The following is a 25,052-nucleotide window of genomic DNA, read 5'->3' as shown; positions in this document are numbered from 1 at the left end:
ACCACTAAGACGGTAACCGGTTATATACTTATATATATATCATATATATATATGTATTATGTAGTATTTGATCCGAAGTGGCGAGCCGCGACTCCGCGAGGTATATGATAAGTTACGCGGTGAAAATAGTATTTTATTCGTTTCTTCCGAATTCTGATTTCCGATCGCGTCAAATGCATTCAGACATTCCGGTAAATTCTATGAGAATATCACAATTCAGGTGTAATAATTTAATGTATAGTAAGTATCAATTATCATTATTATCGGTTGAAATGGTATCCATTACACTATACAAACTAAAATATAGTATAATAATAATATATATAGTATATATATCTTAGTTTGTGAATCAAACTGTGATTCCTTGCATTTCATACATCAATTGTTAATACTTAATATGTATCTATGCATTTTTATAAATTTATTTGATTTTAATTCATAAATTTGAACCGGCTCGTTAAAAATCAATCAATGTCCTATACCTAACGTCAATCAATATTCACCACTGCTTGACGGTTGCCGTTCGTTAATATAGAAAAATATTTTAATATTATGCTGTGCACATTGCATTTTTCGGTATTTTCTGCACCAATTTTAGAAGAAAGAATAAACATCAATCAAAAATGATTATTGTTATAGATTTAATTTATTTTTTTATAAAATTTTATTTCACGTGTCTACTTGTATTATTATACAGCTGATCACGAAAAAAAATTATAATATAATCCATTTGTTTACCTTTAAATTCATCAACCAATTCGTATGTAAAAACAAAAATTTTTAATAATGTGTTTTATCAAATATAGGTTGTACCTTCGTATTCGAGTGATTTGTGTACAAAATATAATTGCCTGTTGCTTGTGATATAATCTCAAACGGATTTCAGACGGGAACAACGCGAAATGTAAGTGTTCATCTTCGTAAAACTATTGTAATAATATTTAATTGACCATTTAAAAAATTTAAATTTGACTTAGGATAGAAATATGTTTTTTAAATTGTTCACTACTTTTACCTATTACTAATATTATTATTATTATTAAGTATTCTAATATAGTCTATATTATATAGATATATCTATAATAAGTGTTATCGAAATTATTTTAAGTACTAAAAGTTGTCCGATATGGACACCGCCTAGGTATTATTATGTACCATAAACGTAATGACTAATAATTATTAATATTAATTAGGTGTTTTGGTATGTTCAATGTAGCACGGTATGGTTACACGGCGTAATGTTTATAGTAATATAGTGTATGATATTGCTTAGGTACCTATACTATAAAGTTTAAATCGTCCCCACATATGACTAAGAGTATAATATGACGTATTGGCGTATATATAGTGTATACCTACTTATTATTAATTATTATCATCGAGATAGATAATGTTGTATACGCTTATCTATCTTGGTGATTATTATACAATTAAATGTAATAGAACCAGACTTAAATATAATATTATGTCTGTATGTAGAAGTGTGATAACTTATATAAAGTAGGTACCCATCAAAGTTTCTCATATTATAAACTCACAAAAAATTAACGACAATAAAGTTAACCACTTTATTTGTATAATAATTAATAATATTATTATGAAGCATCGTAAAAACTCTTTTTGATTTTAGTTTTTGTTTTATTTACTACAATTATTTAGATAAAAAATAAATTATTATGAAGCACACATGATAAATTAAACATTTGACAAGTATAGATTAAAATATATTATGTTAAATAGACATTAAATGAATGCGTTTTATAATCTATATAAATTTATTTATATAGTTTATGCCATTATGGCCAAAATCGTAAAAATGTTATATAAATAATATATAATAATAGATTAATATTATAATTTGTAAACTACCGACTTATCTCGGAATACCAAAGATATAATATGTGCTTTAGAAAAACTCCAATGATAAATTTATTATCTCCGTTCATCATATTCGTTAATCGTTTACATAGCATATTTACTTTTGACAGGCCTAACCTCCCATTACTGCTACAGTAGCTTTTGAGTCAGTATTAGAATTAATTGGTCTAATTTAAGAAGTGAAATATATATTTTTGATATCTACTTCGAATTTTAAAACAATTGAGAGATACCTTTTATCATTACTGGCTCTACCTATAGGCTATTAAATACACTTTTATCATTTGTATTTTTAGAATGACTAGATAAATAATTCACAATATCAGTTACGTTTAAATTGTTTAAAACGTCGGGGAAGATTGTCAGGAATAGTGATAAAGGACAAATTGGAAATTAATAGGTTCGGGAGATTGTGTGTGTGTGTGTGTGGATGTTTGAATACGAGATGCGGGCAAGAGTTTGTAGAGTGATGGTGCATGTAGATCAGAGATGGTGAACCTTTCTACACCCGCGTCCGCGTGTCAAATAAAAATTTTTGTCAGATTTATTTTCCCTGCGTGTCAACTAATTTAGTGACCCTTTTTTTAAACTTTAAAAACTTTAAACTTTTAAAAAATGTAAATAAAATTTTACATTCGACGAATGATGACGGTTGCGTGTGTCACTATAAAAGCGTGCAGCGCGTGTCATAGGCTCACCATCTCTCAATCTCTGGTATAGATAGTGTAAGGGACACTATGTGTTATTTCCGTTTTTCAAAATCTAAAACATGCAAAAACTGTTTTGTGTGGTAAAAACTGAGAAGAATTCTTAACCAAAAAATAAAATTTTTACTACATAAAAAGGAAGACTTTGGCTATAAAATATCTTATTTATTTTTTTAAGTATTGAAATTACAAAAAATATTATCAAATTTTAAAATACATGATTTTGAAACAATAAGAACTTTTTTCGTATAAGACATATCAAAAAAATAAAAAACGATATTTTACAGCCAAAGTTCGCCTTTTTATGTGGTGAACATTTTATTTTTTGGTTATGGCTTATGACTGTCATCATCAGTTTTTTCCGGTGCAAAACAGTTTTTGCATGTCTTACATTTTGTAAGACGGAGACAACACATATGGGTGTAGTGTCCTCTTGAGGTCGTTGTGTAAACTGTAAGGTATGGTTGCTACCATACTGTGGAGTTTTTATTATTAACCTTAAATTTATGGACTGGAATGATAGAAAAATATTTAGATTTGATATTTTGGCGGCGCCCCATTGTTAGATTACCATAGGTCATGATCAGGTGAATAATATGTTTATATATGAGTAATTAGGTTTCGAGTGAGATGTTTGATCGAAGGTGCCTGAATTTGCGTAGTTTGAGGTTTAAGGATTTAATTTATATTTTTTTGTGTGTTGCTCTGCAGGTTAGTCTTTTATTAAGATAAACACCTAATTAATATTTTATAGAGTCTTCCTTTGGAATTATTTTTTTGTTTTAAAACACCTGAGGATTATCATTGGGGCCTAGAATAACGGTGATTTGGGTTGATTTGTTCTCATTTATCTTAATTCGCTAAGGTTACCAATTCTGGAGTTTTAGTAAATTATCTTGGAGGTTTTTTGTTGCTGTGTATTAAAGTTAAAAGAAATTACACCGGTATATCATTTGTAAAGGTAGTTAGGTAAGTAATATTGATAGTATAATATGAGGAATATTGTCAGTGTAAATGTTGTTTGACGTAGAGGCAATGATGCTACCTTGTGGTATACTTGCTTTTATGAGATGGATTCGGGAGTTCTTCATCACACTGTACCACAAATGTACGACGAAAAAGAAAAGATTTTAGAAGAAGATAAAGCAGTGGTGGTTAAAAGGGAGGCAATAGGTGGATCGCTCCCCTTGGGATTTGATTTTGTATATTATATATTATATACCAGGTGGCAGGGGTGGTAAACTTTTTAGTACTCTTTATTTTTTTAGGTTGCCATGATTGACCAGAAAAATAAAGTCGTTAATAATAGTTGCGATCGACTGGTATATACAGTCGAGTCTAGATAACTCGAATTTTAAGGGAGGTAAAAATTAATTCGAGTTACAAATATTGCATTGAGGTATAGGAAACCCCTAGGGACAAAAAAAATTCGAGTTATCGAGACTCGACTGTACTATATATAAAAATATTATGTGGTTGGGGAGGGTTGGATTTATTTTCGCCCCCCCACTTTGAACATAATGTATAAATGTATATTGTATAACCGTTACTGAGATGAAGTATAGGGTAGGTAGAAATCGATATTTGTGCAAGAGGCCTTCATACCAGACATGAAGGTTGAATGCTTGGGCAACATGATGTACATGTAAGTATACCAGATGCGTTCACAACATTTTTTTTCTTGGCGGAGGGATAAGCTTTTACATTATTATGTTTGTATAGCAAGAAGTTCATTTACAGAAACTACTTTTAGTCTATAAAACATACTTTATAATTTTTTTGAAATTTCCGCAGTGGATTGATCCCTCATCTCGTGTAAAAATAGTATTACAAAAATATAAAATCAATTTAATATTGGTTGTAGTTTTTTAATAAGACTACTTATTTAAATGGTATAAAAATGCAACTAATTGATAATAATATATGTTATTTTTTAATTTGATAATTGATATAATTTAAAAATTTTAATATTGAGCCAAATTCCAAATCTAGTGAAGATCTTACGGAATGTAAATTTGACATCTTAGGTATATGTAGTTAACGGCATAAATGAATAAGAACGGAGAAAATATTAATCATTGACGATTGACGTATTATATCTAGTCAACAATTATCGGCCAACGGTCGCTCTATACCATATACTAAATATTATAAAGTATTAGACATTATATAAAGGGTAGTATTTTTACATTGTAATAGTGCGTAGACTTTATTTGTAACCTTCTAACTTATATAATATAATTCCTATAAAGGGTCTTACGATCATCAGCTCTTTTTGGCCTGGTTAAGTTAGGTTAAAATAATAACTAAATAAGTGAGATTCAACTGTCCAAGTATGGTAAAACTGAGGACTTAGTGGTGGACTCACTTAGGTTAGGTTTAAATTTTGGATAATATGGAGATGATAGAAAAATAAGAAATCAAAATATTACATAAAAACCTTAGAAACTACTAACTAGATATTTGTTTATCCTGTAAAACGATTGTCATTGATAGCCGATAGGTTACTTCAATTTGTCTGTCATTGCATATTGTAATTGTTTCAAAAAGGATGAAGTCTTATAGATGACTTAATGTTAGCCGGGTTAAATAAATTAGATATTTATTAACTACAAAAAAGAAGGTATGTACAGTTACGTCTTCAATTGTATACATAGTTTAGTTTTAGTGTTTACAATTATTATTATTATTATACATGTAGATTGTAAGTGCTACTATATTGGCACTAGTGGCAGCGTGTACATTCATATGGGCAATGGGCAGCACTGCGGTTTCAGGGGTAAACATTTAAAAACATTGTGTCTTCAATGTCTTTTGGATTTTCATTACGACACAATTATTATCGTTTAATTTAATTTAATTTTAACCAATATTATGCACTATAAACTACTTAATCTTTGCCAAGAACAAGCGATATATATAGTTATTTATAAGTTATGTATAACAATAAACGCCACATCATAAGTTTATTTTTATCTACTTTTTGTATTAAATTAAAGTATGATACTATTCAGTAGTATTATTGAATTTTTTTCTAATATTTTTATTGTTTATCGAGTACTATAATATGAGTTTGAATATTCTTAATTCCTATATTTTTAACAGTATTACAATTATTTTTAATGTAACAAGTAGTTAAGTTAATAAAATATTCAAGACCCACACTGAATGTTATTATCAGAAATCAGTAATCACAAATTGTATGTTACCGTTCTATGATTTTATTATAATTGAATATTTTTTTTTAGTTTTTATAAATCATTTAACAATTAGCAAATTATCTACATAATAACTGATTTACGTTATTTTTCTTATATTCGATATAAAAATAGTTCCGCGTATTTCTTTTGTGGACGAAATAGATAATATTAACAATGAACTGAAAATAAAATATAACTTCTAAATAATTAATAAGGTTTTTGCAAGGCGTAATTTTTATTTGTCTTTGTCTTATATTCTACATTAATAGACTATGTCAACAGTCATGTGATTTAATTATATAATATGACATATACGTTATTCAATATATTTACTACTAGTATATTTCAGATAGATTAGGTGATTTTCATTTAGGTGAATTTTTTCATATAATTAAATAATTTAGGCAAGCTTTTATATATTTTTAAAATTCAAATGGACTTATGTTTTCCTTCTCATTTTTAGAGACTTAGGACCCTCAGTTATCTAACTGGTATATGTAGTTAAAAATGTATTATATTGTCATCAACTTAATTTATTATAAGAATTATAACATTATATTAAAAATTGTGGCTAATTTTTTTTTATTAAAATAGAATCTTATATACCTATTTGTTTAATATAATCAATTATCGTTAATTTTCTGATTTGATATTCCTACCATTTTAATGTACTCGTATATTGTTTTTTTTAATATTATTACGTACCTACATATTGATTTATTTGCTTATGTTGATAAAATTAATTTTTCTAATAAAATTAGAATAATATAAATAAATAAATGATATAGGAATAATATGTTCTTGTAGTAAATATTATCTAAGTTGTTGTATAAGTACGTTTCTTCCCTATTAATTATTATTCAATAATTTATAAACGTAGCTATACAATCGGTTATTAATTTCTCTCTCGAATGAATAATATAGTTACTATATCTCTTGATTTTTTTTTTATAAAAAAGTATTAAATTACGATATTTCATTGTAGATTTAACGACACGAAGAACTTCAACGTTTATTTCAGGAAAGCAGGGAAATAATTAGTATGTGTACCCGCGTAAAAGGGTAAGGGGCTAGTAAAAAACAACAAAATAATGAAAAAAATCAGTATAGTAAAAATATGTACAAACAGGTTACAGCTTTACTAGGTAACTATTTTAGAAAATAGTACAATAAATAAAGCATCATGGTAATAAAATGTTTAGTTTTCAACTTTTTAAATATTTACACTAGCTACAATACCTAATTAAATTACTAAATGTAACTAATTATACCATGTTAAATGTCAACGTACGCAATATTTTAACTTAAAATCATAAGTCAAATTATTTTTGTTATTTTCGACACCAGTTGCTGTTCACTCGTAGATAAAATTGTATAAAAAATACATATATTTTTAGCGTCCAAATTTTAAACAAGATTTTAAAGTGCATTTTTTCACTCATTCACGTATTCTTTGCTATTGTTTCTTTTTTTATTTATAAACTTTCTATAGTTTAAATTTTAAGAAATAGGTTTAGAAAGTTATATTTTTTTTGTGTATAATATTTTGATTAAATCCTACCTTAATTTATTGTGTTTACCTGTTGAAATAATAAGTTCTTAAAACTTTTTAGTTATAAAAAATTATATTTTATACATAATGGATGCTCTTTATTAGATACAATTTACTATAAATTGCATTTTTGTTTTACCTACTTAAGTAATATAATATATAAATATAGTATACATATTACATTATATACTAAACAAAAAATTAATTTTTTAAATCAATTTTTTGAAACTGAATATATATATTTTAACTTAATATTATATTAAGTAAATTATAAACCAATCATCAATACATAATTATTATAAAGTGCTTTTTTAATTTTCCCAGACATTTTTGTACATAGGTACTTAAAAACTAGTTGCATAACTTAGACATAACTTAACCGGTGAAAAATACAATTATAAAATACGGTTTTATATTGGTGTATCTACCTTTTGTTTTAGTTTATATCTCGATTATGTGGTGTATACCTTGATTTGTGAACTAATAAGGACAATTCAACTCTTTATGTTAGCATATTTTCAATTATGTGATGATTACGGGTTACTTCAAATAGTACTACTTTCTAAAATTTCCCGATATTTCTAATAACAATTTGAAATTTTCGTCAAAAACAGTTGAGTACCTAATATTTGAGTCAGGGTCGTACGCAGAATTGGTTTATTGGAGGGGGGTTTACCATTTATGTATATGTACGAGTATATAAAATGTTATTAATGTAATATTTTATTAAAGAAATCATAATACATGTTTCACTTCTATGGGGGGGGGGGGTTAAACCCCTAACCACCCTATCGGTACGCAAATGAATTGAATGTATATAAGCTAAGTTACATTCGTTGATATATGTGTTTTTATAAAGACTTTTATTTCTGCAACCAATGCCAACCCTATTTATAAAAAAAATATATCCAAAACAATATTTATGTTTGAGTCACCTTATGGCAACTTATTGGGGTTTGAAAATGAAGGTATGAACTCCTCGAATCTCAAAGAATATAATATAGGCAAAATGTAGTGTCGTGAATTGGTTCAGTAGCTTCCATGTTTATAAGCTCCAAACAAACGTACATTTATTTCGGTGTATAGAAGAAGATATAATATGTAATATACATCATACTTGTATCATTAGTATAAGCAAACGTTCCGAGTAATTATTCTACTATTAAACTATTAAACGCGGTATTGTTCTTATATCGATGTATAATTATCATATTCAATTTTAATAATGATTGGACATTTACCTATCCCATTTCTAAATTTAAAAATGCCCACAAACATTATTTATAGTTTATAACTACATGGTCAAATAGTCTTGTAGCAAAAGTATTTTTATGTACCATTTACAAACATTACATTATTATTATATTTTATTAAAAGTAAATTAAATAATAATTTAACTTGAAAGTACATATAATTAGTCATATACTCATATAATACCACATATTATATATGAATTTTTATTAATTTGAAAAAAAATTGATATTAGGTATACTATTAGGTATAGGTATATTTTATTTATAATACTATAATATTTTATTAATTTTATTGTTACTGTACACCTACTCTTTATGTATATCTATTGGCTATTTAATACTTCAATACTTGTACTTTGTGAATTATTTAGAATTAAATAGATATAACTGATACAAGGTACAAAATATTATCTTCAGATGTAAATAGGTAAATCGTCGTATTATACGTTTTCCACTTTTTATTTTATTTAATGATTTTGAAGTAGGTAATAGGTATTATAGATTTATAGATGCTCCTATTGCTACTGATGTCCGATGTCAGAAATAAATCATCTTATATTGTACAGGATTATAGTTAAATTATGAATATTGAATCAAGTCTCATAAATAATTTTAAGCTGTCGGGATTAGGTCTAACAAATATTTTTGGATTGTTTAGCGTAATGGTCTCCCAAAAAATGTATGTGCTTGTTTATAAAAAAAAATTATAGGTTTCCATGTACTCATTGTTACTAATTTGTATTTAGTGAGCATTTATTTTGTTCTGAAACATTTCATTTTTGTGTTCATTGAACTTTTCTAAGTTAACATTATTAGATAATAATTTAAGAAAACACAATAAAATATGACGTGTTTACGAAGTATTGGCTCAGCTGTGATAATTTCAAACAACTATTCTCCATCAAATCCAATATACTCGTATATCTTATCGTTGTGTATCACAGACCATGCGACGTTCAATGGACTCAATTATAAATAATACAGAAGAGTAGTAGACACAATTCAAATACCTAAAAGAAGTCTGTACTTTATTTAATGTTTTTCAGCTAAATAGAATTCGATGACCCTTTTTAGATTTATTTCTAATTTTTTTTTAAATAGTACTTTCCACCCGATCTTAATCCTCCTATTAAATTCCAAGTAATATCTATTATTATATCTATTATTTATTTTAGTTAATATGAGTTGTCACATTTAATTAAAATGTTATCAATATTTACTCATTGTAATGTTTATGCATGTTTACAAATTGTACATTTTTTCTTTAATAAAATAAAATAAATTTATATGAATAAATAGGTAAGATTAGATTGATTAGAGTGTAATAATACTAACACTAACTAATAGGTAATTGGTACACTATTTAAAATATAACATAAGCGAAAATTCAGATGGACTCTGACACCCCCAACTTTAAAATTAGCAGCCACAAAATTCCAAATCATTAATAAAATAATAAATAAAGAATTCTTAGTTTTTACATAGATACATAGTTATTCAAATTTATTATGGTGTTTCCAGTTTGGCACTTTTTTTTGAAACATTTTATTTTAGATTTGTAAAATGGTTTTTATCTACATAAAAATGTTAAAATTATTTGTTTATTTTTAAAATATACATTTAAACTTAGCATTTTAATAAAATTCGACAAAATCTCAAAAATGTCTTAATTATTTTGTATTTTTCAATTCATAGTAAATTTCCTTTTATATTTAAGTTTTCAGTAAGTGTTGTCTCTAGCCATTACTTCAACATGTCAATCATGCCATTATAAATACAATCCTTAAACATGCTTATTGTAAAAATTATTTATAGATTGTATTATGTATTAAAAATAAGTTTTAAAAAAAAATGTAATACAAGATTCCTTACATATGGTTCATACTAAAACCATAAAATCTAAAAGATATATAAATGCAATTATATTTTATAGACACTTCACTATCAAATTTGGACATAATTACTAATTTAAATGATAAATTACGATAAACACAGTATTAATTGTTTCATTATAATTTAAAAATGTTATTCGTAGTACCACGAAAACTCATATTATATTATTATGAATTTTACTCTAAGTATTCAGCAATGACGTTTTTCATTATTTTAAGATTATATTTAGGTATTTATATTATAAAGTTTTTCTTGCTTTTTTATGGTTATTACAAAAAGATAAAACTCAATTTCGAGCTATATACATTTTTATAATTATAGTTATTAGTTATTCTTATTAGTTTATTACCAAATTATAATATTCTATGTACTGTCATGTTTGCATGAGTGGTAATTGATGAGGAAGAACTTCAGTCAGTATCATTATCTCCATTCTTCAATCGTTAATAAAACCAATAAGTAAACATATTATTATTATATTAAATATTATTATACAATACAATTTAGACTGAATAATAATACTATCATGTTCTCATATCCATCATACGTATACTAATAATTGTTTATAAGCACTCTGTATTTATGTTTTTGAAATAGATATAGTTTTATTTGATTTTTGTGTTAATGTTAAAAAATTTAATTTTTAAAATAAAAATTATCAAAATAACATAAATTAATTAAATGTTTGAATAACAGACATTCATAATATATTTACACAGATACGAACACGTACCACCTTAAAAACAATTATGATATTTGTATTTGTTTTTAATATTAACATCATTAATATCATAATTTTTATATATTCAATATAAATATTAAATTACTACAAACCTTTTAACATCATAATCCTACTGCTTTTTAAACTTACATAGTTACATTTGTATTTTACGTGAACGTGAACACAATTTTATGTATATTTGTTTTCTTATATAATAAATATAGGTAATTTAATTTGATACATATTTTAAATTTAGATTTCTTTATTCTCTAGATTCCCTTGAGTATCGTACTAACGTGAATGTTAATAATGTTTAAAAAGTGGGTCACGAGAGATGCGGGCAAATTAGTAGCATTAATTAATTGAATGAACTATATACATTACTGTCATTACTACATTAGACCATATTATTTATGTATAAGATATAAAGTTAAAAAACCATGTTTCAATTTTAAAAATAAACAATAGAAAATTAAACAATTGTGATATGATTAATGCCTCTTATTTAATAATCAAATCTGAAAACAACTTACTTAAATACTTACTTAAACTCTAAAATATTAATTTATTTTTTGCACCAATAAAAATGTATATAATTATACCTATAAATAAATGTCAATGAATAATAGAATAAACTAATTGTCATTGTTCAATCCATTATTATAATGCTAAAAATTAATTGTAATTTGACATTTATCTCAACGCATTAAAATATCAAACATTCTATCTAATGTAGAGGTATATTATGATAAATATTTTAAATGATAAAATGGGTCAACAATTTTTAAAAACCTACTTTAGAAAGCAATATTATAATTTATAATACATACAATTCGTATACTTTAATTCCTTCCGGATAGCATTATTTCGGAATAATATAATGTTATGCTTACCCTTACCCATATTTATAATTTGATTTGAAATACTTAAAATGTGAAGTGGGTGTAGATACGTGTCATTTGTCGATAATCGTTATGAAATCATCACACTTATTTACTATGACACTATGTATTACTATTAAAGTATTCATATATTATTGTATTTTTGTATTATTGCGCGTTGGAGTTAATTGATGGTATAGTGTACTATTACTATTATTGTTAACGTAGAAGACAAAAAAGCGGAATTAAGACGCAATGTGACGTCACGTTTGTCCCAACAAACCCGGTTATCGCGTAACACAATTCCGTTTGTACATCTGGTCTCGTTGGTCAGCTCTGTTCGGTCGACCTCCGAGATCATTCCGGAACGTAACGACGGATGCGTGTAGTACTCGGACTTGTCGATGGAGCGGGGGCGAGGAGTGTCGGTGCTACTGGTGCTAGCCAACGCTTTTGTTTGTCATTCAACAATTTCAACTGCGTATATCTACCTACCCAACTCTTTCAGACCTTTACGTTTTTTTGAAAAAACCTTCCGTTCTGACGACAATCGGACAGACGGTGCCGTATCCGATCGCCAGATATACCCGGAAGCGCATACGCGCACGCCAGACGACAAAATAAATTGTTGCACACCCGCGGTCATACCCACATCGGAAACCGAAACGATGTGTTTGGAAATTAAAACTCCGTTCTACTACCACAGTCGATGTATTATTATTGTTATTATAATAGGTAGGCACTACGACGACCGACGAAGTATATTATTTAAATACCTATCGTTAATGGGACACACGACGCGCGGGAGGGCATCGCTCCGTATCGATTGTCGCCCGTGTCGCGCGCCGCTCATTAGACATCGGAAAGCGTTTAGGTACGCGTAGTCGTCGTACGTGTGCGTTTTAGCTACCTACGTATTACGCTACACGCGGCAACGCACACGCTTCTTTTTGGGCAGCCCGCCGCTGCGGCAGGTACGTCGCGGCGCGCGTGGATTGCCGCAAAACCGCGGCCCCTTCCTCCGCGGTCGCGGAGCGGTAGCCGGGGGGGGGACGTCCTGCGTGCCGCCGCCACCCGTCGGGCTCCGAACAGCTGACGACGGGCCGTGACGTCACGGCGGACGCTGTGAGACGCTGCCGCCGCCGCCGCGATCGGTTATCCACAATCCACTTATCCCCCACATGCTCACGCGGGTCACACGCGTCACCGTACCGAGTAGCAGCAACACGGCCGGCCCGGCAGTCCGGCACACACCGATCGTAGCCGTTGCCGTTACCTCCGCCGTCGCGTCTCAGTTTCGCCGCGCCGCAGTCGTCCGTGCTCGTTACTGATATACTATTATTATTATTATTATAATATTACATTATTAGTGGTGTCGAGGAGTGCCGACGACGATTCCGCGTCCGCGTCGTCAGCTGTGTTCTGTCTGTGGCGGCTGTCGACCCTCGCCGACGGTATTATTGTTATTATTATTATCATAATATTTATTTCACGTAAAATAATATTACCTATAAACATAATATTATTATCACGTTAGAATATTGTCGTCTCGGACTTTGGCGGTCTACGGATGTTTAGTACCCGTCATTGGGCTGTGTAAACAATCGTGAGTACGAATTTTCGTATTTACCGTCGCTGCGGATTATCGAACTCACGGTCGTCGATCGGATCACTAGAGGTATCATCGTACCGTTACCCGTATAGATAACATTGTTATTATTTTTGTTATTGTTGCTGTTGTCATTGTTTTGTATGCTATGTGCGGGAGTCGCACACCCACGCACAGTAAGTTGTCGTAGACCTGTACGCGCTTTTTGAATACGTAACCGTCATCGCCGGCCAGAAAACCGCGGGATTCGCGTAGTGTCTGCAGCGCGCTTCGTCGGTCCAGCAGAATCATTCACATCGTCCCCGCGGCGTGTCTGGTGCGAAACCGTCAGCGGCACAAATAATCGAAGCTCTAAGGACGTCGGCATGCGCCCAGTGGTAAGTGGGTCAGGATCGCGGTTATGATATAACTATATAAGTAATGGTGCAATATGTTCCACTTTTTCTTCCCCTCCTTCCCACTCCCCGCACCATAATCACCACGTAGCTCGGCACGACCGCCGCCGTCGCCCGTCGAGATTTACAAACGTTTTCTCAAAATATAGATATTGCTGATTTCTTGCCGTGTTTAAACGGCGCGGTAGCTCATAATATAATATTATAATATTTTGTCTCGCACCCGACGGCGGCGGCCTACATTTCTCCGTCACGCTCAGTCCGTCAACGAAATTTTTTCGTTTCGATTTTTTATCGATACGCATTACTCTGCATTAGCAGCAACGCGCATTACGCGCCCGCAGAGAGACATCGACCGCGGCCGGTCCGAGTCCCACGTAACTACACCCGGTAGAGCCGACCGACCCGCGCGTCGTTCCCGTATTACACGGTAACGCGGACGATAATTTAATAACAATTATTATTGTAATATGTCGCCCGTTAATTACCTATGTCGCACACGCACGTACGTGTGCAATTGTGTATACACGTTTTACATATATATTTATATATATTTATGCCTAGTTCAGGGCCGTCCGACTTGTAATCTTGTACTTGACATTTATCAAACAATTTTCGTGTAAAAACGTAATCGTTTCACCGGCGGCGGCGCGCGCGCGCGCCCGTCATTGTGTGTGTGTGTGTGTGTGCCGCGTGCGCGTGTGTGCGCGCGCGACAGTATGAGAGATCGCGGTTGCGCTTGCGCGCCGCGCACGGTAAGCGTGTGCGGTTGGTGGTTCCCGCGACTGTGTGTGTGTGTGTACGCGCGCGCGCTCAGCGAATGAGCCATACTATTTTACGTCTGCACCGTTCCACTTCTGTTCGCCGCCAGTTTACGTGCGACGACGACGTCCCGCCGCCGCCGCCGCCGCCGCAGACGCCGTTAAACTGATTTTCGTTTTTCCGATTTCGGTTTTTTTTTTCTCGTTCTCCTCCGCGGCCGCCCGTTGTCCAGGAACCAGGATTTTTCCCGCAGTCGACGACCTCAGCTGCCCCGCTGCCTTCGCCCGTCGCTATTTACAATAATAATATTTTATCATACTCCAAACGGTAAGCGAACTCCTCGATTCGGCTAACAATACGCCGCGGTGCTATCCTGTACCCGTAAAAAAAATAATATTAAAAAAGATAATAAATTATTATTATTATTATTGCATCTTGTCTTCCGCGTCCTGGAAGACCGTTATTATTATAAATAGTAATTTATGTATCATATATATATATATAACATGTCTGTGTGTGCATTTCGGCGCGTGCTCACCCTACAGTGGTATGTACCGTCGGCGTGTACCTATATGTGTTTTATATTTTGTAATGTCATGTCATCGATGTGATCAACTGTGTAGCGTGTGCTTGCTTCAGTATTTGGCGGACTTGTCGATCGTTCAAATTTCAAGTTTATAGACAAAACTCGGAGCGTTCAAGGTTGGCATTCTCATGGACGCGCGCTCTGTCCCGGTGCGTTGCGCGCTAATAATAATACCGCCGCCGCTACAGTCGTTAATATATCATTTGTTAATAATATTATATTATTTTGTATATTGTATTACACTATTACACCAGTTTTACCTACCTACTTATCTTAACCGTTGTCGGGGTGTTCATTATATTATATTTAGGTGTGTAATATAAATACCTACTCAGGTGTTGCTTGTCGTTTTCGACAATATTAATTGAGATGGTCTATTGATAGGTACCTATAATAATCATTGGCGTCGGAGGATATAGGCGCCTGTTCTACTTAATCGTTCGCGTTTGGACGTGTCCTGTTGCTGTTGCTTCTGCTCGTTTTTGAAACAACTTGTTGTAGGGGGGTATTCGGCCGTTTTCGCCACTCATGAGTGATACAATTTACTATTTGAGACCCGGTAGGTACACACGTATACAAAGTGTACTGTTACTTATGAATAATATGTACGAAAACGAAACTAATTATAATAATGAGAAAGTTATCGTTGCCCGAAGGTAAACACCTCTCTCCCCTTCTATTAATAAAATTTTGGCGCATGGAATTGCAACTTGTGAGTTATCGACTAGGCATCTATATATTTATATACATACCTATTATTCGAATTAAACAAACTTTTGTACACATTGTTTTAAAATAATACATATGACACTCGGGTTACGATTTTTTTCTTTTCTAACACGTTTACGTCGACAATTTTATCTATATTGCCTGTGTATCATTATTTTCAGAACCGAACGGAAAATGTGGATTGGATATGAGGACGGAAAAAAATAATATATTTACATATATTGGGTTCTGTACTTGATTAAGTAAACTTAGGCTTTTCGCAAACGTATTAGAGTAAAAGTGAAATTTGCTGACTGTGTCATTAACTCTTGAACTTGAAATACAATTTACAAAATATCTCATCAATCATAATGAAGCAGAAATTCAACTGAAAATAATGTGAAGTCTGATAATTTTTTTTTTTTTTTTTGATTTCAAGGATTTCCAAACAAAAATTTGTATTTAATATATACATATTATATATACATTATATTATATATATATATGTATAATGTATATATATATATGATGTTCAATTAAATCTATTTTTTAATTTCCAGGGAGCAGAAGCTTTTATTTTTGTGATTAAAATTTCATATTGGGTCGACTTCCATGGTGGTGGTGGGAATTTGGAGTTTTCAGTTTGTTTCTACTTTCAATTATATATGTTTCATCTCTTTTAATTACTATATAATATCTTCTTTTTTTAAAAGATGGTTATAATTACACATTTACTTGTAGAAATGAAACTTAGCTGATATTATTCTAAAAGCGGGTACCTAGTGATGGATGTAATCTATGATGAACAAGGAACTTTCGATCATCAGATTTTTGTCACCTACAAATCACACATAACTTAAATATGATTATTCAAGATATCTTTTGCTGATAAATTTGAAAATTAGGTAAGATTAACAGTACCATTGCACGAGGATGTTAAATACTGCATTTTCAACAGAATATACTTTATTACCATGTATTGAGATTTGAACTTTGATTACCTATATATAATATGTCATTTTCAATGTATTGAAAACTTTTAGTAAGTATGTAGAGTTCATTTTGTTAATATTTAACAAACCTAATAAATTTGTTGGAAAATTTCAATGATTACTATTACTGTCGAAACATATATATCAATTTGTATTGTACTTTTCACGATAACTTTTAACATTTAAAAAAATATTTTATTTATATTTAATACTCTAAAATATATGTGTATTAGTGTATTATAATAGGTAAATATTTTAATCGAATCCTATGTCTGGATTATCAACGTGTGTTGATTTTAAGGTTGAAGTAGGTTATAATTTTACTAATTTTAGATTTTCGTAATATTTTTGAACAGTGTCTTGTTTGTTTTTGAAATTTATACAAAATTATTTGTTTAAAAGCAGTAACTTCAACGATTGTTTTTGAAACTTATCCTATTGTAATAATGTTTCAGATTGGATTATGATAAAGCTTTAATATAGCTTTTCAAATTGATTTCGTAGCTAAATAATATTTCATATTATCTGTTATCTACCATGAGCGTTAATGTTGGTCTTGAAGACTCTTATCAAAATAGTCACAATGGTGCTTTTCAATCTTGTAGACCCATTAAAGCTATGAAGATGTATAAACGTAGAAATTCAATAATGGGGACTGAATCATGTGACAACAATATTAGGACGCCCTCAAATAGTTGGTCTGATAATACATCGCAAAATATACATCTCAAACTAACAGTAAGGAAATTTAATAAACATAGTAGATCAATATATTTGTTCACTCTTTAATACTTGTTTACCAAATCTGAAAAACTATGGTGGCCTATTAGATAATTTAGTTTTATTTTATACGATAAGTTTGTAATTATGATATGATTTTTTTTTTTTAAATATGGCTTTAATGTGTTTAGTACCTACACTTAGATAACTGATAAGTAACTATCTTCGTTAAAGTCAAATATTAGTCATAATAAATTGTTTTTTAATTATTCTTTGTGCAAAATAGTCCAAATCTAAATTTATTAAAGAAAAATATGCAATGCGTTCTTTCTTGATTATAACTAAACTCAGTCTTTTATAAACCAGCAATTATTATATCTGCTACATTGTAATGTGATACATTTGATCAATTAATTAAACATTTATTGAATTTAATGAAGTTTAATTTTAAAGAATTTATTTTTCAAAAATTAAAAAATTATTTTGTTATGTTTTGTTATTTTATTATATCTAATAGTTTGTTTTATACATTCTAGTGTCAAGGAACATTTATTAAAGATACAACTACATGGTCAGATATGCAGTACGAAGCGGAAGATACAGTTAGTGAAACAAAATATTATTATCCAAAAAAGAGGTTTTTGGAAAAAGCTGAAATGGTAAGATGGTTATGCTTTCATTTTTTCTACATTCTATAAAAAATCATGAACCTTATACCTAACTATAAATTTAAATATACAATCATTAATCAGTTAACAAAAGTTTCTCATTTTATATATTTATTATTATTTTAATGAATTTAAGTTTTAAAATACTTTGAATAAAAATATATTATACTAAATTCATTAGAATTCATTTTTCTCCATACTTGAATTCTATTAAATAAAATCTTTAAATCTTTGTTCATTTACTATTATTAAATGTGTACATTTTGTTAATGAATGAAATTCAAAAATTATTAATGATTTAAGTTTTAAAGTCAAAGTGGCCAACATATGCTGTTTATCCTGTGTCATTCCGTTTCACTCGTCTAAACTTGAAATACTTATTGTATAAAAAATCTTATCCAAACTTAGATCCAACAAAGTGTTTAGGAAAATATAAAATAAGAAAATAATAATATATATGTTGAGTGCTTTTTAATCTAAAAACTAAGAATTAAAAAATGTCAATGACAAAAATCTTTATTCAAAAATATTAATAATGTCTTAAAAAAAAAGAAGCACTCTGTAGTCTGTACTATTTATATTGTTTGATGATGCATTAATACATAATCATACCATTAAGTATAATTTAAATTTAATTATTTATTAATACTTTAATTATTAGGCACCTAATTATTAATTTTATTTTATTAGAAAATATTCTTACAATTTTTTATTATTATTAATAACACTTACACTTATGACTAGATTAATCTGACTAATTATGTATCTTATGCTTTTAATTAATCTATAATTATAATAGCAAATAATAGTTAGTTGTGTCAGTATTATAAATTACAGTGTAAATAATATGTTAAATTTGGTGTCATTATTTTCAACGATTAAGTAGAAGTTTTTTATTGTCAGTCTAATCTAACCTCACTAGTACAAAAATTAATTGTTATTATAATTTATAATATTATATTTATTTCACATTTACGTAATCATTAGTTAATATTTAAATTATAAATTTTAAATGTGATGATTTTATTATAATAAATAATTTTAATGTATTTGTTAACTTTAAAATTAGTTAGGTAATAGGTATAAATCAAAATAATATTTTTGTGGGTATACTACATGGGTCTTTGATATAGGTATTGAAACTATAGTCTATGTATATATCTATATATATGGTTATAAAGTTGGTTATAAAGTTTAAATAGGATTAAAAATTATGTTTTATTAATCATTTTGATTGCCACTATTGTACGAATGTAGATTATTGACGTTTTATTTATTATACTTACCAATATTTAAATATAGTAATACATATAAAACTATATTGTTATAGTAGAATGTTTACTATATTTTATTTATCATTTAACTACCAAAATATTTCTTGAAATATCTTAGTTTGTTAGTTGGGTGTGAAATAAAAATGTAGTATTGATTTCAAGGTTGAAATAGTGGAATTAACATAACCCCACCATTTTAAATTGATATATCTATAATAAGTGACAACCTGTATTAATAGAAATAAGTTAAGGTGCTCCATAGTATGAATTTCATTATTATATGTATAATATACATAATATATACAATATACATCTTTTATTATATTATATTATTAAAAAAATAGTATTTTACAATAAAACGAGCAATAAAATAAGTTGACTTCATGGTTTAGGCAAAGGAATAGGTTATTCTTATTTGTTTTATATTTAAAAAAATAATTACATTGTTTTATTTTAAAGGAAGCAGATCAAATTGATATAGCTGAAAGAAATTTATCTATCCAAAATCCATCTCCAACTAACCATTTAGGAGTATCTACTAAGTTTTTAAAACAAACTATTCTTCAATACCGTAATGCTTTCAAGGATGATCCCAAAAAGTCTAGTACTGAAGCATCTGAGTTCCTACAACGTACTTTTGGTGATGTTACCAAAAATAATAATATAGACACTGAGGAAAATATGAATCTCTGTGTTCAAACTGCTCAAGATCAAAAGACTGAACCATATTATCGGTCTGGGTACAAAAAATTCACTTTAAGACGTAATGAAGAAGACTCAAATGACTCAAACGTTATAGAAACTCCTATAGTGGTTGAACAGTTACCAGTTATAAGTGAACAAATTGAAGTAAATGAACCTAGAGGAAGAATAAGTAGGGCTTGTAAAGGAGTACGTTACCAACAGTTCATGAATGATACATTATCAAAACGCCAAAATAAAAAATCGTAATTACTAGAAAAATATATTAATGATCTTAGAAATTAATTAATTCCATTTTTTAGGGGACCAAAAAAGTTAGATAACGCTGCTGATACTGTCACTAAACGCCGTAAGGGTAAGAAAAGTAACATAAAAGAAGAAAATAATCAAGCTCCTGAAATAAATTCATTACCAATTCAATCTCGCCGTGAAACAAGAAATAGTGCCAAAGCAGCTGCACTGCGCAAACTAAAAGAAAACACTGACGAAATAATTGAAGATAATAAAAGAAAATTAATGTAGGTTTCTTATTAGTTATTACATAATATACAATGCACACATTTTATAATGTATTTAACATATCAATTTTTTGTTTTAGTTCTGATGATATAGCTAAAGAACTAGATTCCACTTCAATTATGGTAGTTCCTAAAAAACGTTTCAGAACAAAGTATATATATATTATTAATATATAATTTGCTTATTTTAATTTTATTTATTATAATTTTAGTGATGATGATATTAAATGTGAAACTGCTGAGGAACCAAAAAGACTGCCATCACCATTATTTTCAGAAACTAGTTCCAGTAGATTGTCAAGTCCAGAATCCAGTACCAGTAGTACCTCTGCACATGTTCACTATAAAAAACGTGTTTCACGAACATTTGCTGAAAGTCAAAGTAATACAAGTTAGTATATAAGATATATTTTTATTTTTTATTTAACATTAATATTACGTATTATATTGATTTTTATATTATAATATTTTTATAGATTCTGCTTCGTCTGACTCCAATGTCAACTTACAAACTTTAGCAGATGTTGCCTTGAGAGGTATTCCATTTTGATTATTGAGTGAGTAATTTATACTCTATTTTGTTCAAACATAGTTTTATTTATTATCTTAACTTTTGTATTTTTAAATTGTTTAAATAGTTTATTATAAGAATATAAGGTACTTGTTGTGTTATCGCAACTACCACATATTTATAATATATAATATATGTATTTGTACATATATAATATGTAATATATATGTATTTTAACATTTTAAAAATTATGGTGCCAAAAGTTTTTTTTCGGAAATCATTAGTTATTGAGTAATCCAAAAAATATATATGCTTATTTAACATACAATTTTCGGTACTTGTGCATTATCGCAACTACCGCGGGCCACATATGTATATAGTCAGGGGTTATAACGACGCCGTGTCCTACTCTAATTTTGCATTTTGCAAGTGAGTTCTATTCCTAATTTTATTAGAGATAATTAGGGGCCACTCTCTCGCTCGGACATTCAAAACAAAATTATCCCTCGATTTACTAGCAACACTAAGTAGGTCACATGGTTAAAAAAAAACAATGCCCATAGCTCATAAATTTTGATAACAACATTATCAATAAATACATTGACATTAGCTTTGGGTTGTTTTGTATTATTATAAACATATTAAAAATACGTGCATTGCACGCCATGTATTCGACATCAAGGTAGTCGCTACAAAGCAATGGTAGTTGTGATAGCACACAAGTACTGCATATAATATTAAATAAATAAATGATTAAATATTTTTAAATCTGATATAAATTTGTTATGAAATTATCTTTTTATTAATTCCGAAAAATTCTCATTAGTTTCTATTTTTTTCTTATACTCAAGAAACTAAAAATAAATTTAAAAAATATCTCTCTAAAAACTTAATGTTTAATAGAAAGATAGTGCTACTTTGTTTATTCTTACTTAAAAATTTACAATTATTGCAATGTATATAGAAATCAAATGTATATCACATTTTCGTTTAAGATCTTCATTCTACATATTTATTAAAAAATGTATGTTCAATGGAACCAATTTTGTGTTACAAGCTCTAAAGTTAGAATTAATTAACTTATAATGATCTAACTTGAAAGTAAGAATATTATTTATGTTTCCATATCTGTTTTAATCTATAGTGAAACTTTTGAATATCAGAGAGTCTTTTTCACTAAATTGTTGTGTGCTATTTAGAGAGAATACATTTTTGAAATTCATAGAGGATAAATATGTAAAAGGAAAAACTGCACTAGGTTAAATTAAATTATGATATTATTTAATATTTTAACAATTCATATTTAAATTAATAAATTCATACATGTATAAATAAAATTCAATTTAGTGGGAAAAAAATTAGTTTTGGAACAAGTTTGTTATTGTTATATTAACGTGAACACATTAAATGTCTGTTATTTTATACTTTTAGTTTCACTTTATTTCAATTTTCTAGTTATTTATGGTTGTAAAATATTACAGTTTAAAAATTGCATAACTTACTTAAAAATTAAAATAACCTAAATACATAATTTATAAATACAATTAATATTTCTATCTTTAAATTTGATATTAGTTCATTTAACTCTTATGGTAAACTAACAACACAATACTGAAAATGTGTGACATCTTCTTATAATAAATTCAAATTGTTTTTTTAATTGTACATTGCATAATACAATAAATAGTTATTTCAATTGGTCTAAAATTTAGTAGATAACTCAAACCTTTTTTTATTACAATATTTTTTTAGAACAATTTAATTTAAATCATTTTTAGTTATTTATTTTACTTAATTAATACGCATATATTATGTATTTTATTTTCAGTTAACAATGATTACCAGAACTAAAAAAATTCATTACCTGAAAAGTGGTTCAGTGGAAGGTTGATATTCTCACTGGCCGTCATTTTTTAATAAAACACTACCAACTGGTAAACAAATTTTAGATAAATTGATTTGCAATTAGAAATTTGTATAATTTTATTTTATTGTAATTTGTTGGACAAAAAACCGGGCCAAAATATATTTTAAGTCCATTTATATTACACTTAACAATCTTAGTACAATTTTCTCGTTTCTCTTAATAAGTTATATTTTTATTTGTTTTTTCTTAACTATTTTTTTTAACCATTGCCTCCTAAATAATAATTTTATATATTGCTCAAAAATATAATTGTGTATAAAAACAAAGCAACTGTTAAAATTCTATGTGTTATATTATGTTATTATGCTCAAAGTTTTAGTTAATTCATTTTATTCTTTTTACTATTAAATAGTTTGTAAATGTAGCAGTATCTTTATAAAAATCCTGTCTATCTTGTTAAGCTAAAATAAGATCTGTGTAAATTATTATGAAGATCAATCATTCCTATTTGTATTACTATAATATAGTATATTATACACTTTCTGTAATATTTTCTCAAAGTTACATCTAAATTATTTTTTTAACTCAAACTTTCAATTATTTACAAGCACTTTAAAATTTATTTTTAATTAATCCACGCATTAATATTTTTAATGTACATAATATTGATCTCAAATTATGTATTCCATTAAATTTATATAAATTGTTAGGCATGTTTGAATATTACCCAAAATACTAGACAACTTTGTTTAAAATAACTGAGCAAACAGATTCCTTTAGATGAAATGGTCACTGCCATCAGTTACGTATTATTTTTTTCTTTTAAAAAAAATTTGATACTTATTAAATATATCTTTAATTTTCTCCATAATTCATAAATAATATTTTTATTTTCATTTTAACAAACAATTTATTTTAAGTATAAATTCAAAAAGTTTTTTTCAATGATATTTGTTAGTTACCTCTACATTAATGTTTAGAACTACCATTACCAAACATGTCAATTATAGAGTTACAAGTTCCTTTTTTTTTTTAGCCAACCATATGTTAATTAGTTATTTTTATTCATTTTATTTTCAAATCAAAGGATATTAGCAGTATTTGTTTCTTGTTGAAATGTTATATTTAAGCTATGTCTACATTTAATAAATAATTAAAATGTCTTTTAGCTCTAAAATGTATTATTAAGAAAAAAATACCTAAGCAATACTATTGTTCCATAGTATAAATTAATTGATTGATTATGTTTTAATTATTATTATTATTATTATTATTATTGAATTATAACTAATTGCTTTGTCTATCATATTGTACATTTGTATTATGACCAAATCGATAATAATTATGTTATCAAAAGAATGGTCAATTTGTACTGATTAAGTTTGACCAAAATGAAACACCACCCAACTTACGATGGGTTTTATTTCAATTAATAAATGTTGTGTTTAATTTGTTCACAAGTGGTGTTATTTTTTATATTATAGTTATAATACTATTATAAATCTTTATATATTTTATACACAGCAGGACTTGATTTAGGAAACTGGTAGTATGTGTTCATTATTGCATAAACATTTTGCAATATTTTTTTTATTTACTAAATTTTTGAACAGCAATTGTTGATAATCAAAAATCAAAATATATTGTGTTAGAAT

At 28.3% G+C, this 25,052-nt stretch overlaps 1 protein-coding gene across 9 annotated transcripts; it reads left to right on the top strand.

The window, feature by feature from the left end:
- The first annotated feature begins 93 nt into the window (after positions 1 to 93).
- LOC114124659 (uncharacterized) lies at positions 94 to 24,857 on the top strand. 9 transcript variants are annotated; one of them, XM_050198186.1, is made up of 13 exons: positions 13,265 to 13,539; positions 13,623 to 14,071; positions 15,822 to 15,996; positions 16,328 to 16,786; positions 16,887 to 17,050; positions 17,593 to 17,875; positions 18,394 to 18,516; positions 20,259 to 20,746; positions 20,804 to 21,019; positions 21,100 to 21,171; positions 21,232 to 21,410; positions 21,496 to 21,576; positions 23,359 to 24,857. In XM_050198186.1, the coding sequence occupies exons 6-12, from the start codon at positions 17,675 to 17,677 to the stop codon at positions 21,567 to 21,569; spliced, it is 1,353 nt and encodes a 450-aa protein (XP_050054143.1). In that variant the 5' UTR covers positions 13,265 to 13,539; positions 13,623 to 14,071; positions 15,822 to 15,996; positions 16,328 to 16,786; positions 16,887 to 17,050; positions 17,593 to 17,674; the 3' UTR covers positions 21,570 to 21,576; positions 23,359 to 24,857. The 9 variants fall into 9 exon arrangements, with proteins under 9 accessions (XP_050054144.1, XP_050054143.1, XP_050054139.1 ...); XM_050198182.1 differs by having other exon boundaries at positions 16,328 to 17,050; XM_050198187.1 differs by lacking the exons at positions 13,265 to 13,539; positions 13,623 to 14,071; positions 15,822 to 15,996 and adding exons at positions 94 to 240; positions 807 to 904 and having other exon boundaries at positions 16,328 to 17,050.
- The last annotated feature ends 195 nt before the right edge of the window (positions 24,858 to 25,052 follow it).

Source organism: Aphis gossypii, chromosome 1 (genome assembly GCF_020184175.1).
Source record: "Aphis gossypii isolate Hap1 chromosome 1, ASM2018417v2, whole genome shotgun sequence".
Lineage (NCBI taxonomy): Eukaryota > Metazoa > Arthropoda > Insecta > Hemiptera > Aphididae > Aphis > Aphis gossypii.
Note: the sequence above shows the minus strand (reverse complement) of the source record. Positions and strands in the feature narration are given on the sequence as shown.

Bases quoted from the DNA above. Each gene is read 5' to 3' on its own strand.
- LOC114124659 (XM_050198187.1), top strand. From the start codon at position 17,675: ATGAGCGTTAATGTTGGTCTTGAAGACTCTTATCAAAATAGTCACAAT. The intron at 17,876-18,393 runs GTAAGGAAATTT...TATACATTCTAG, and splicing joins ATATACATCTCAAACTAACA to TGTCAAGGAACATTTATTAA. The intron at 21,172-21,231 runs GTATATATATAT...TTATAATTTTAG, and splicing joins AAAAAACGTTTCAGAACAAA to TGATGATGATATTAAATGTG.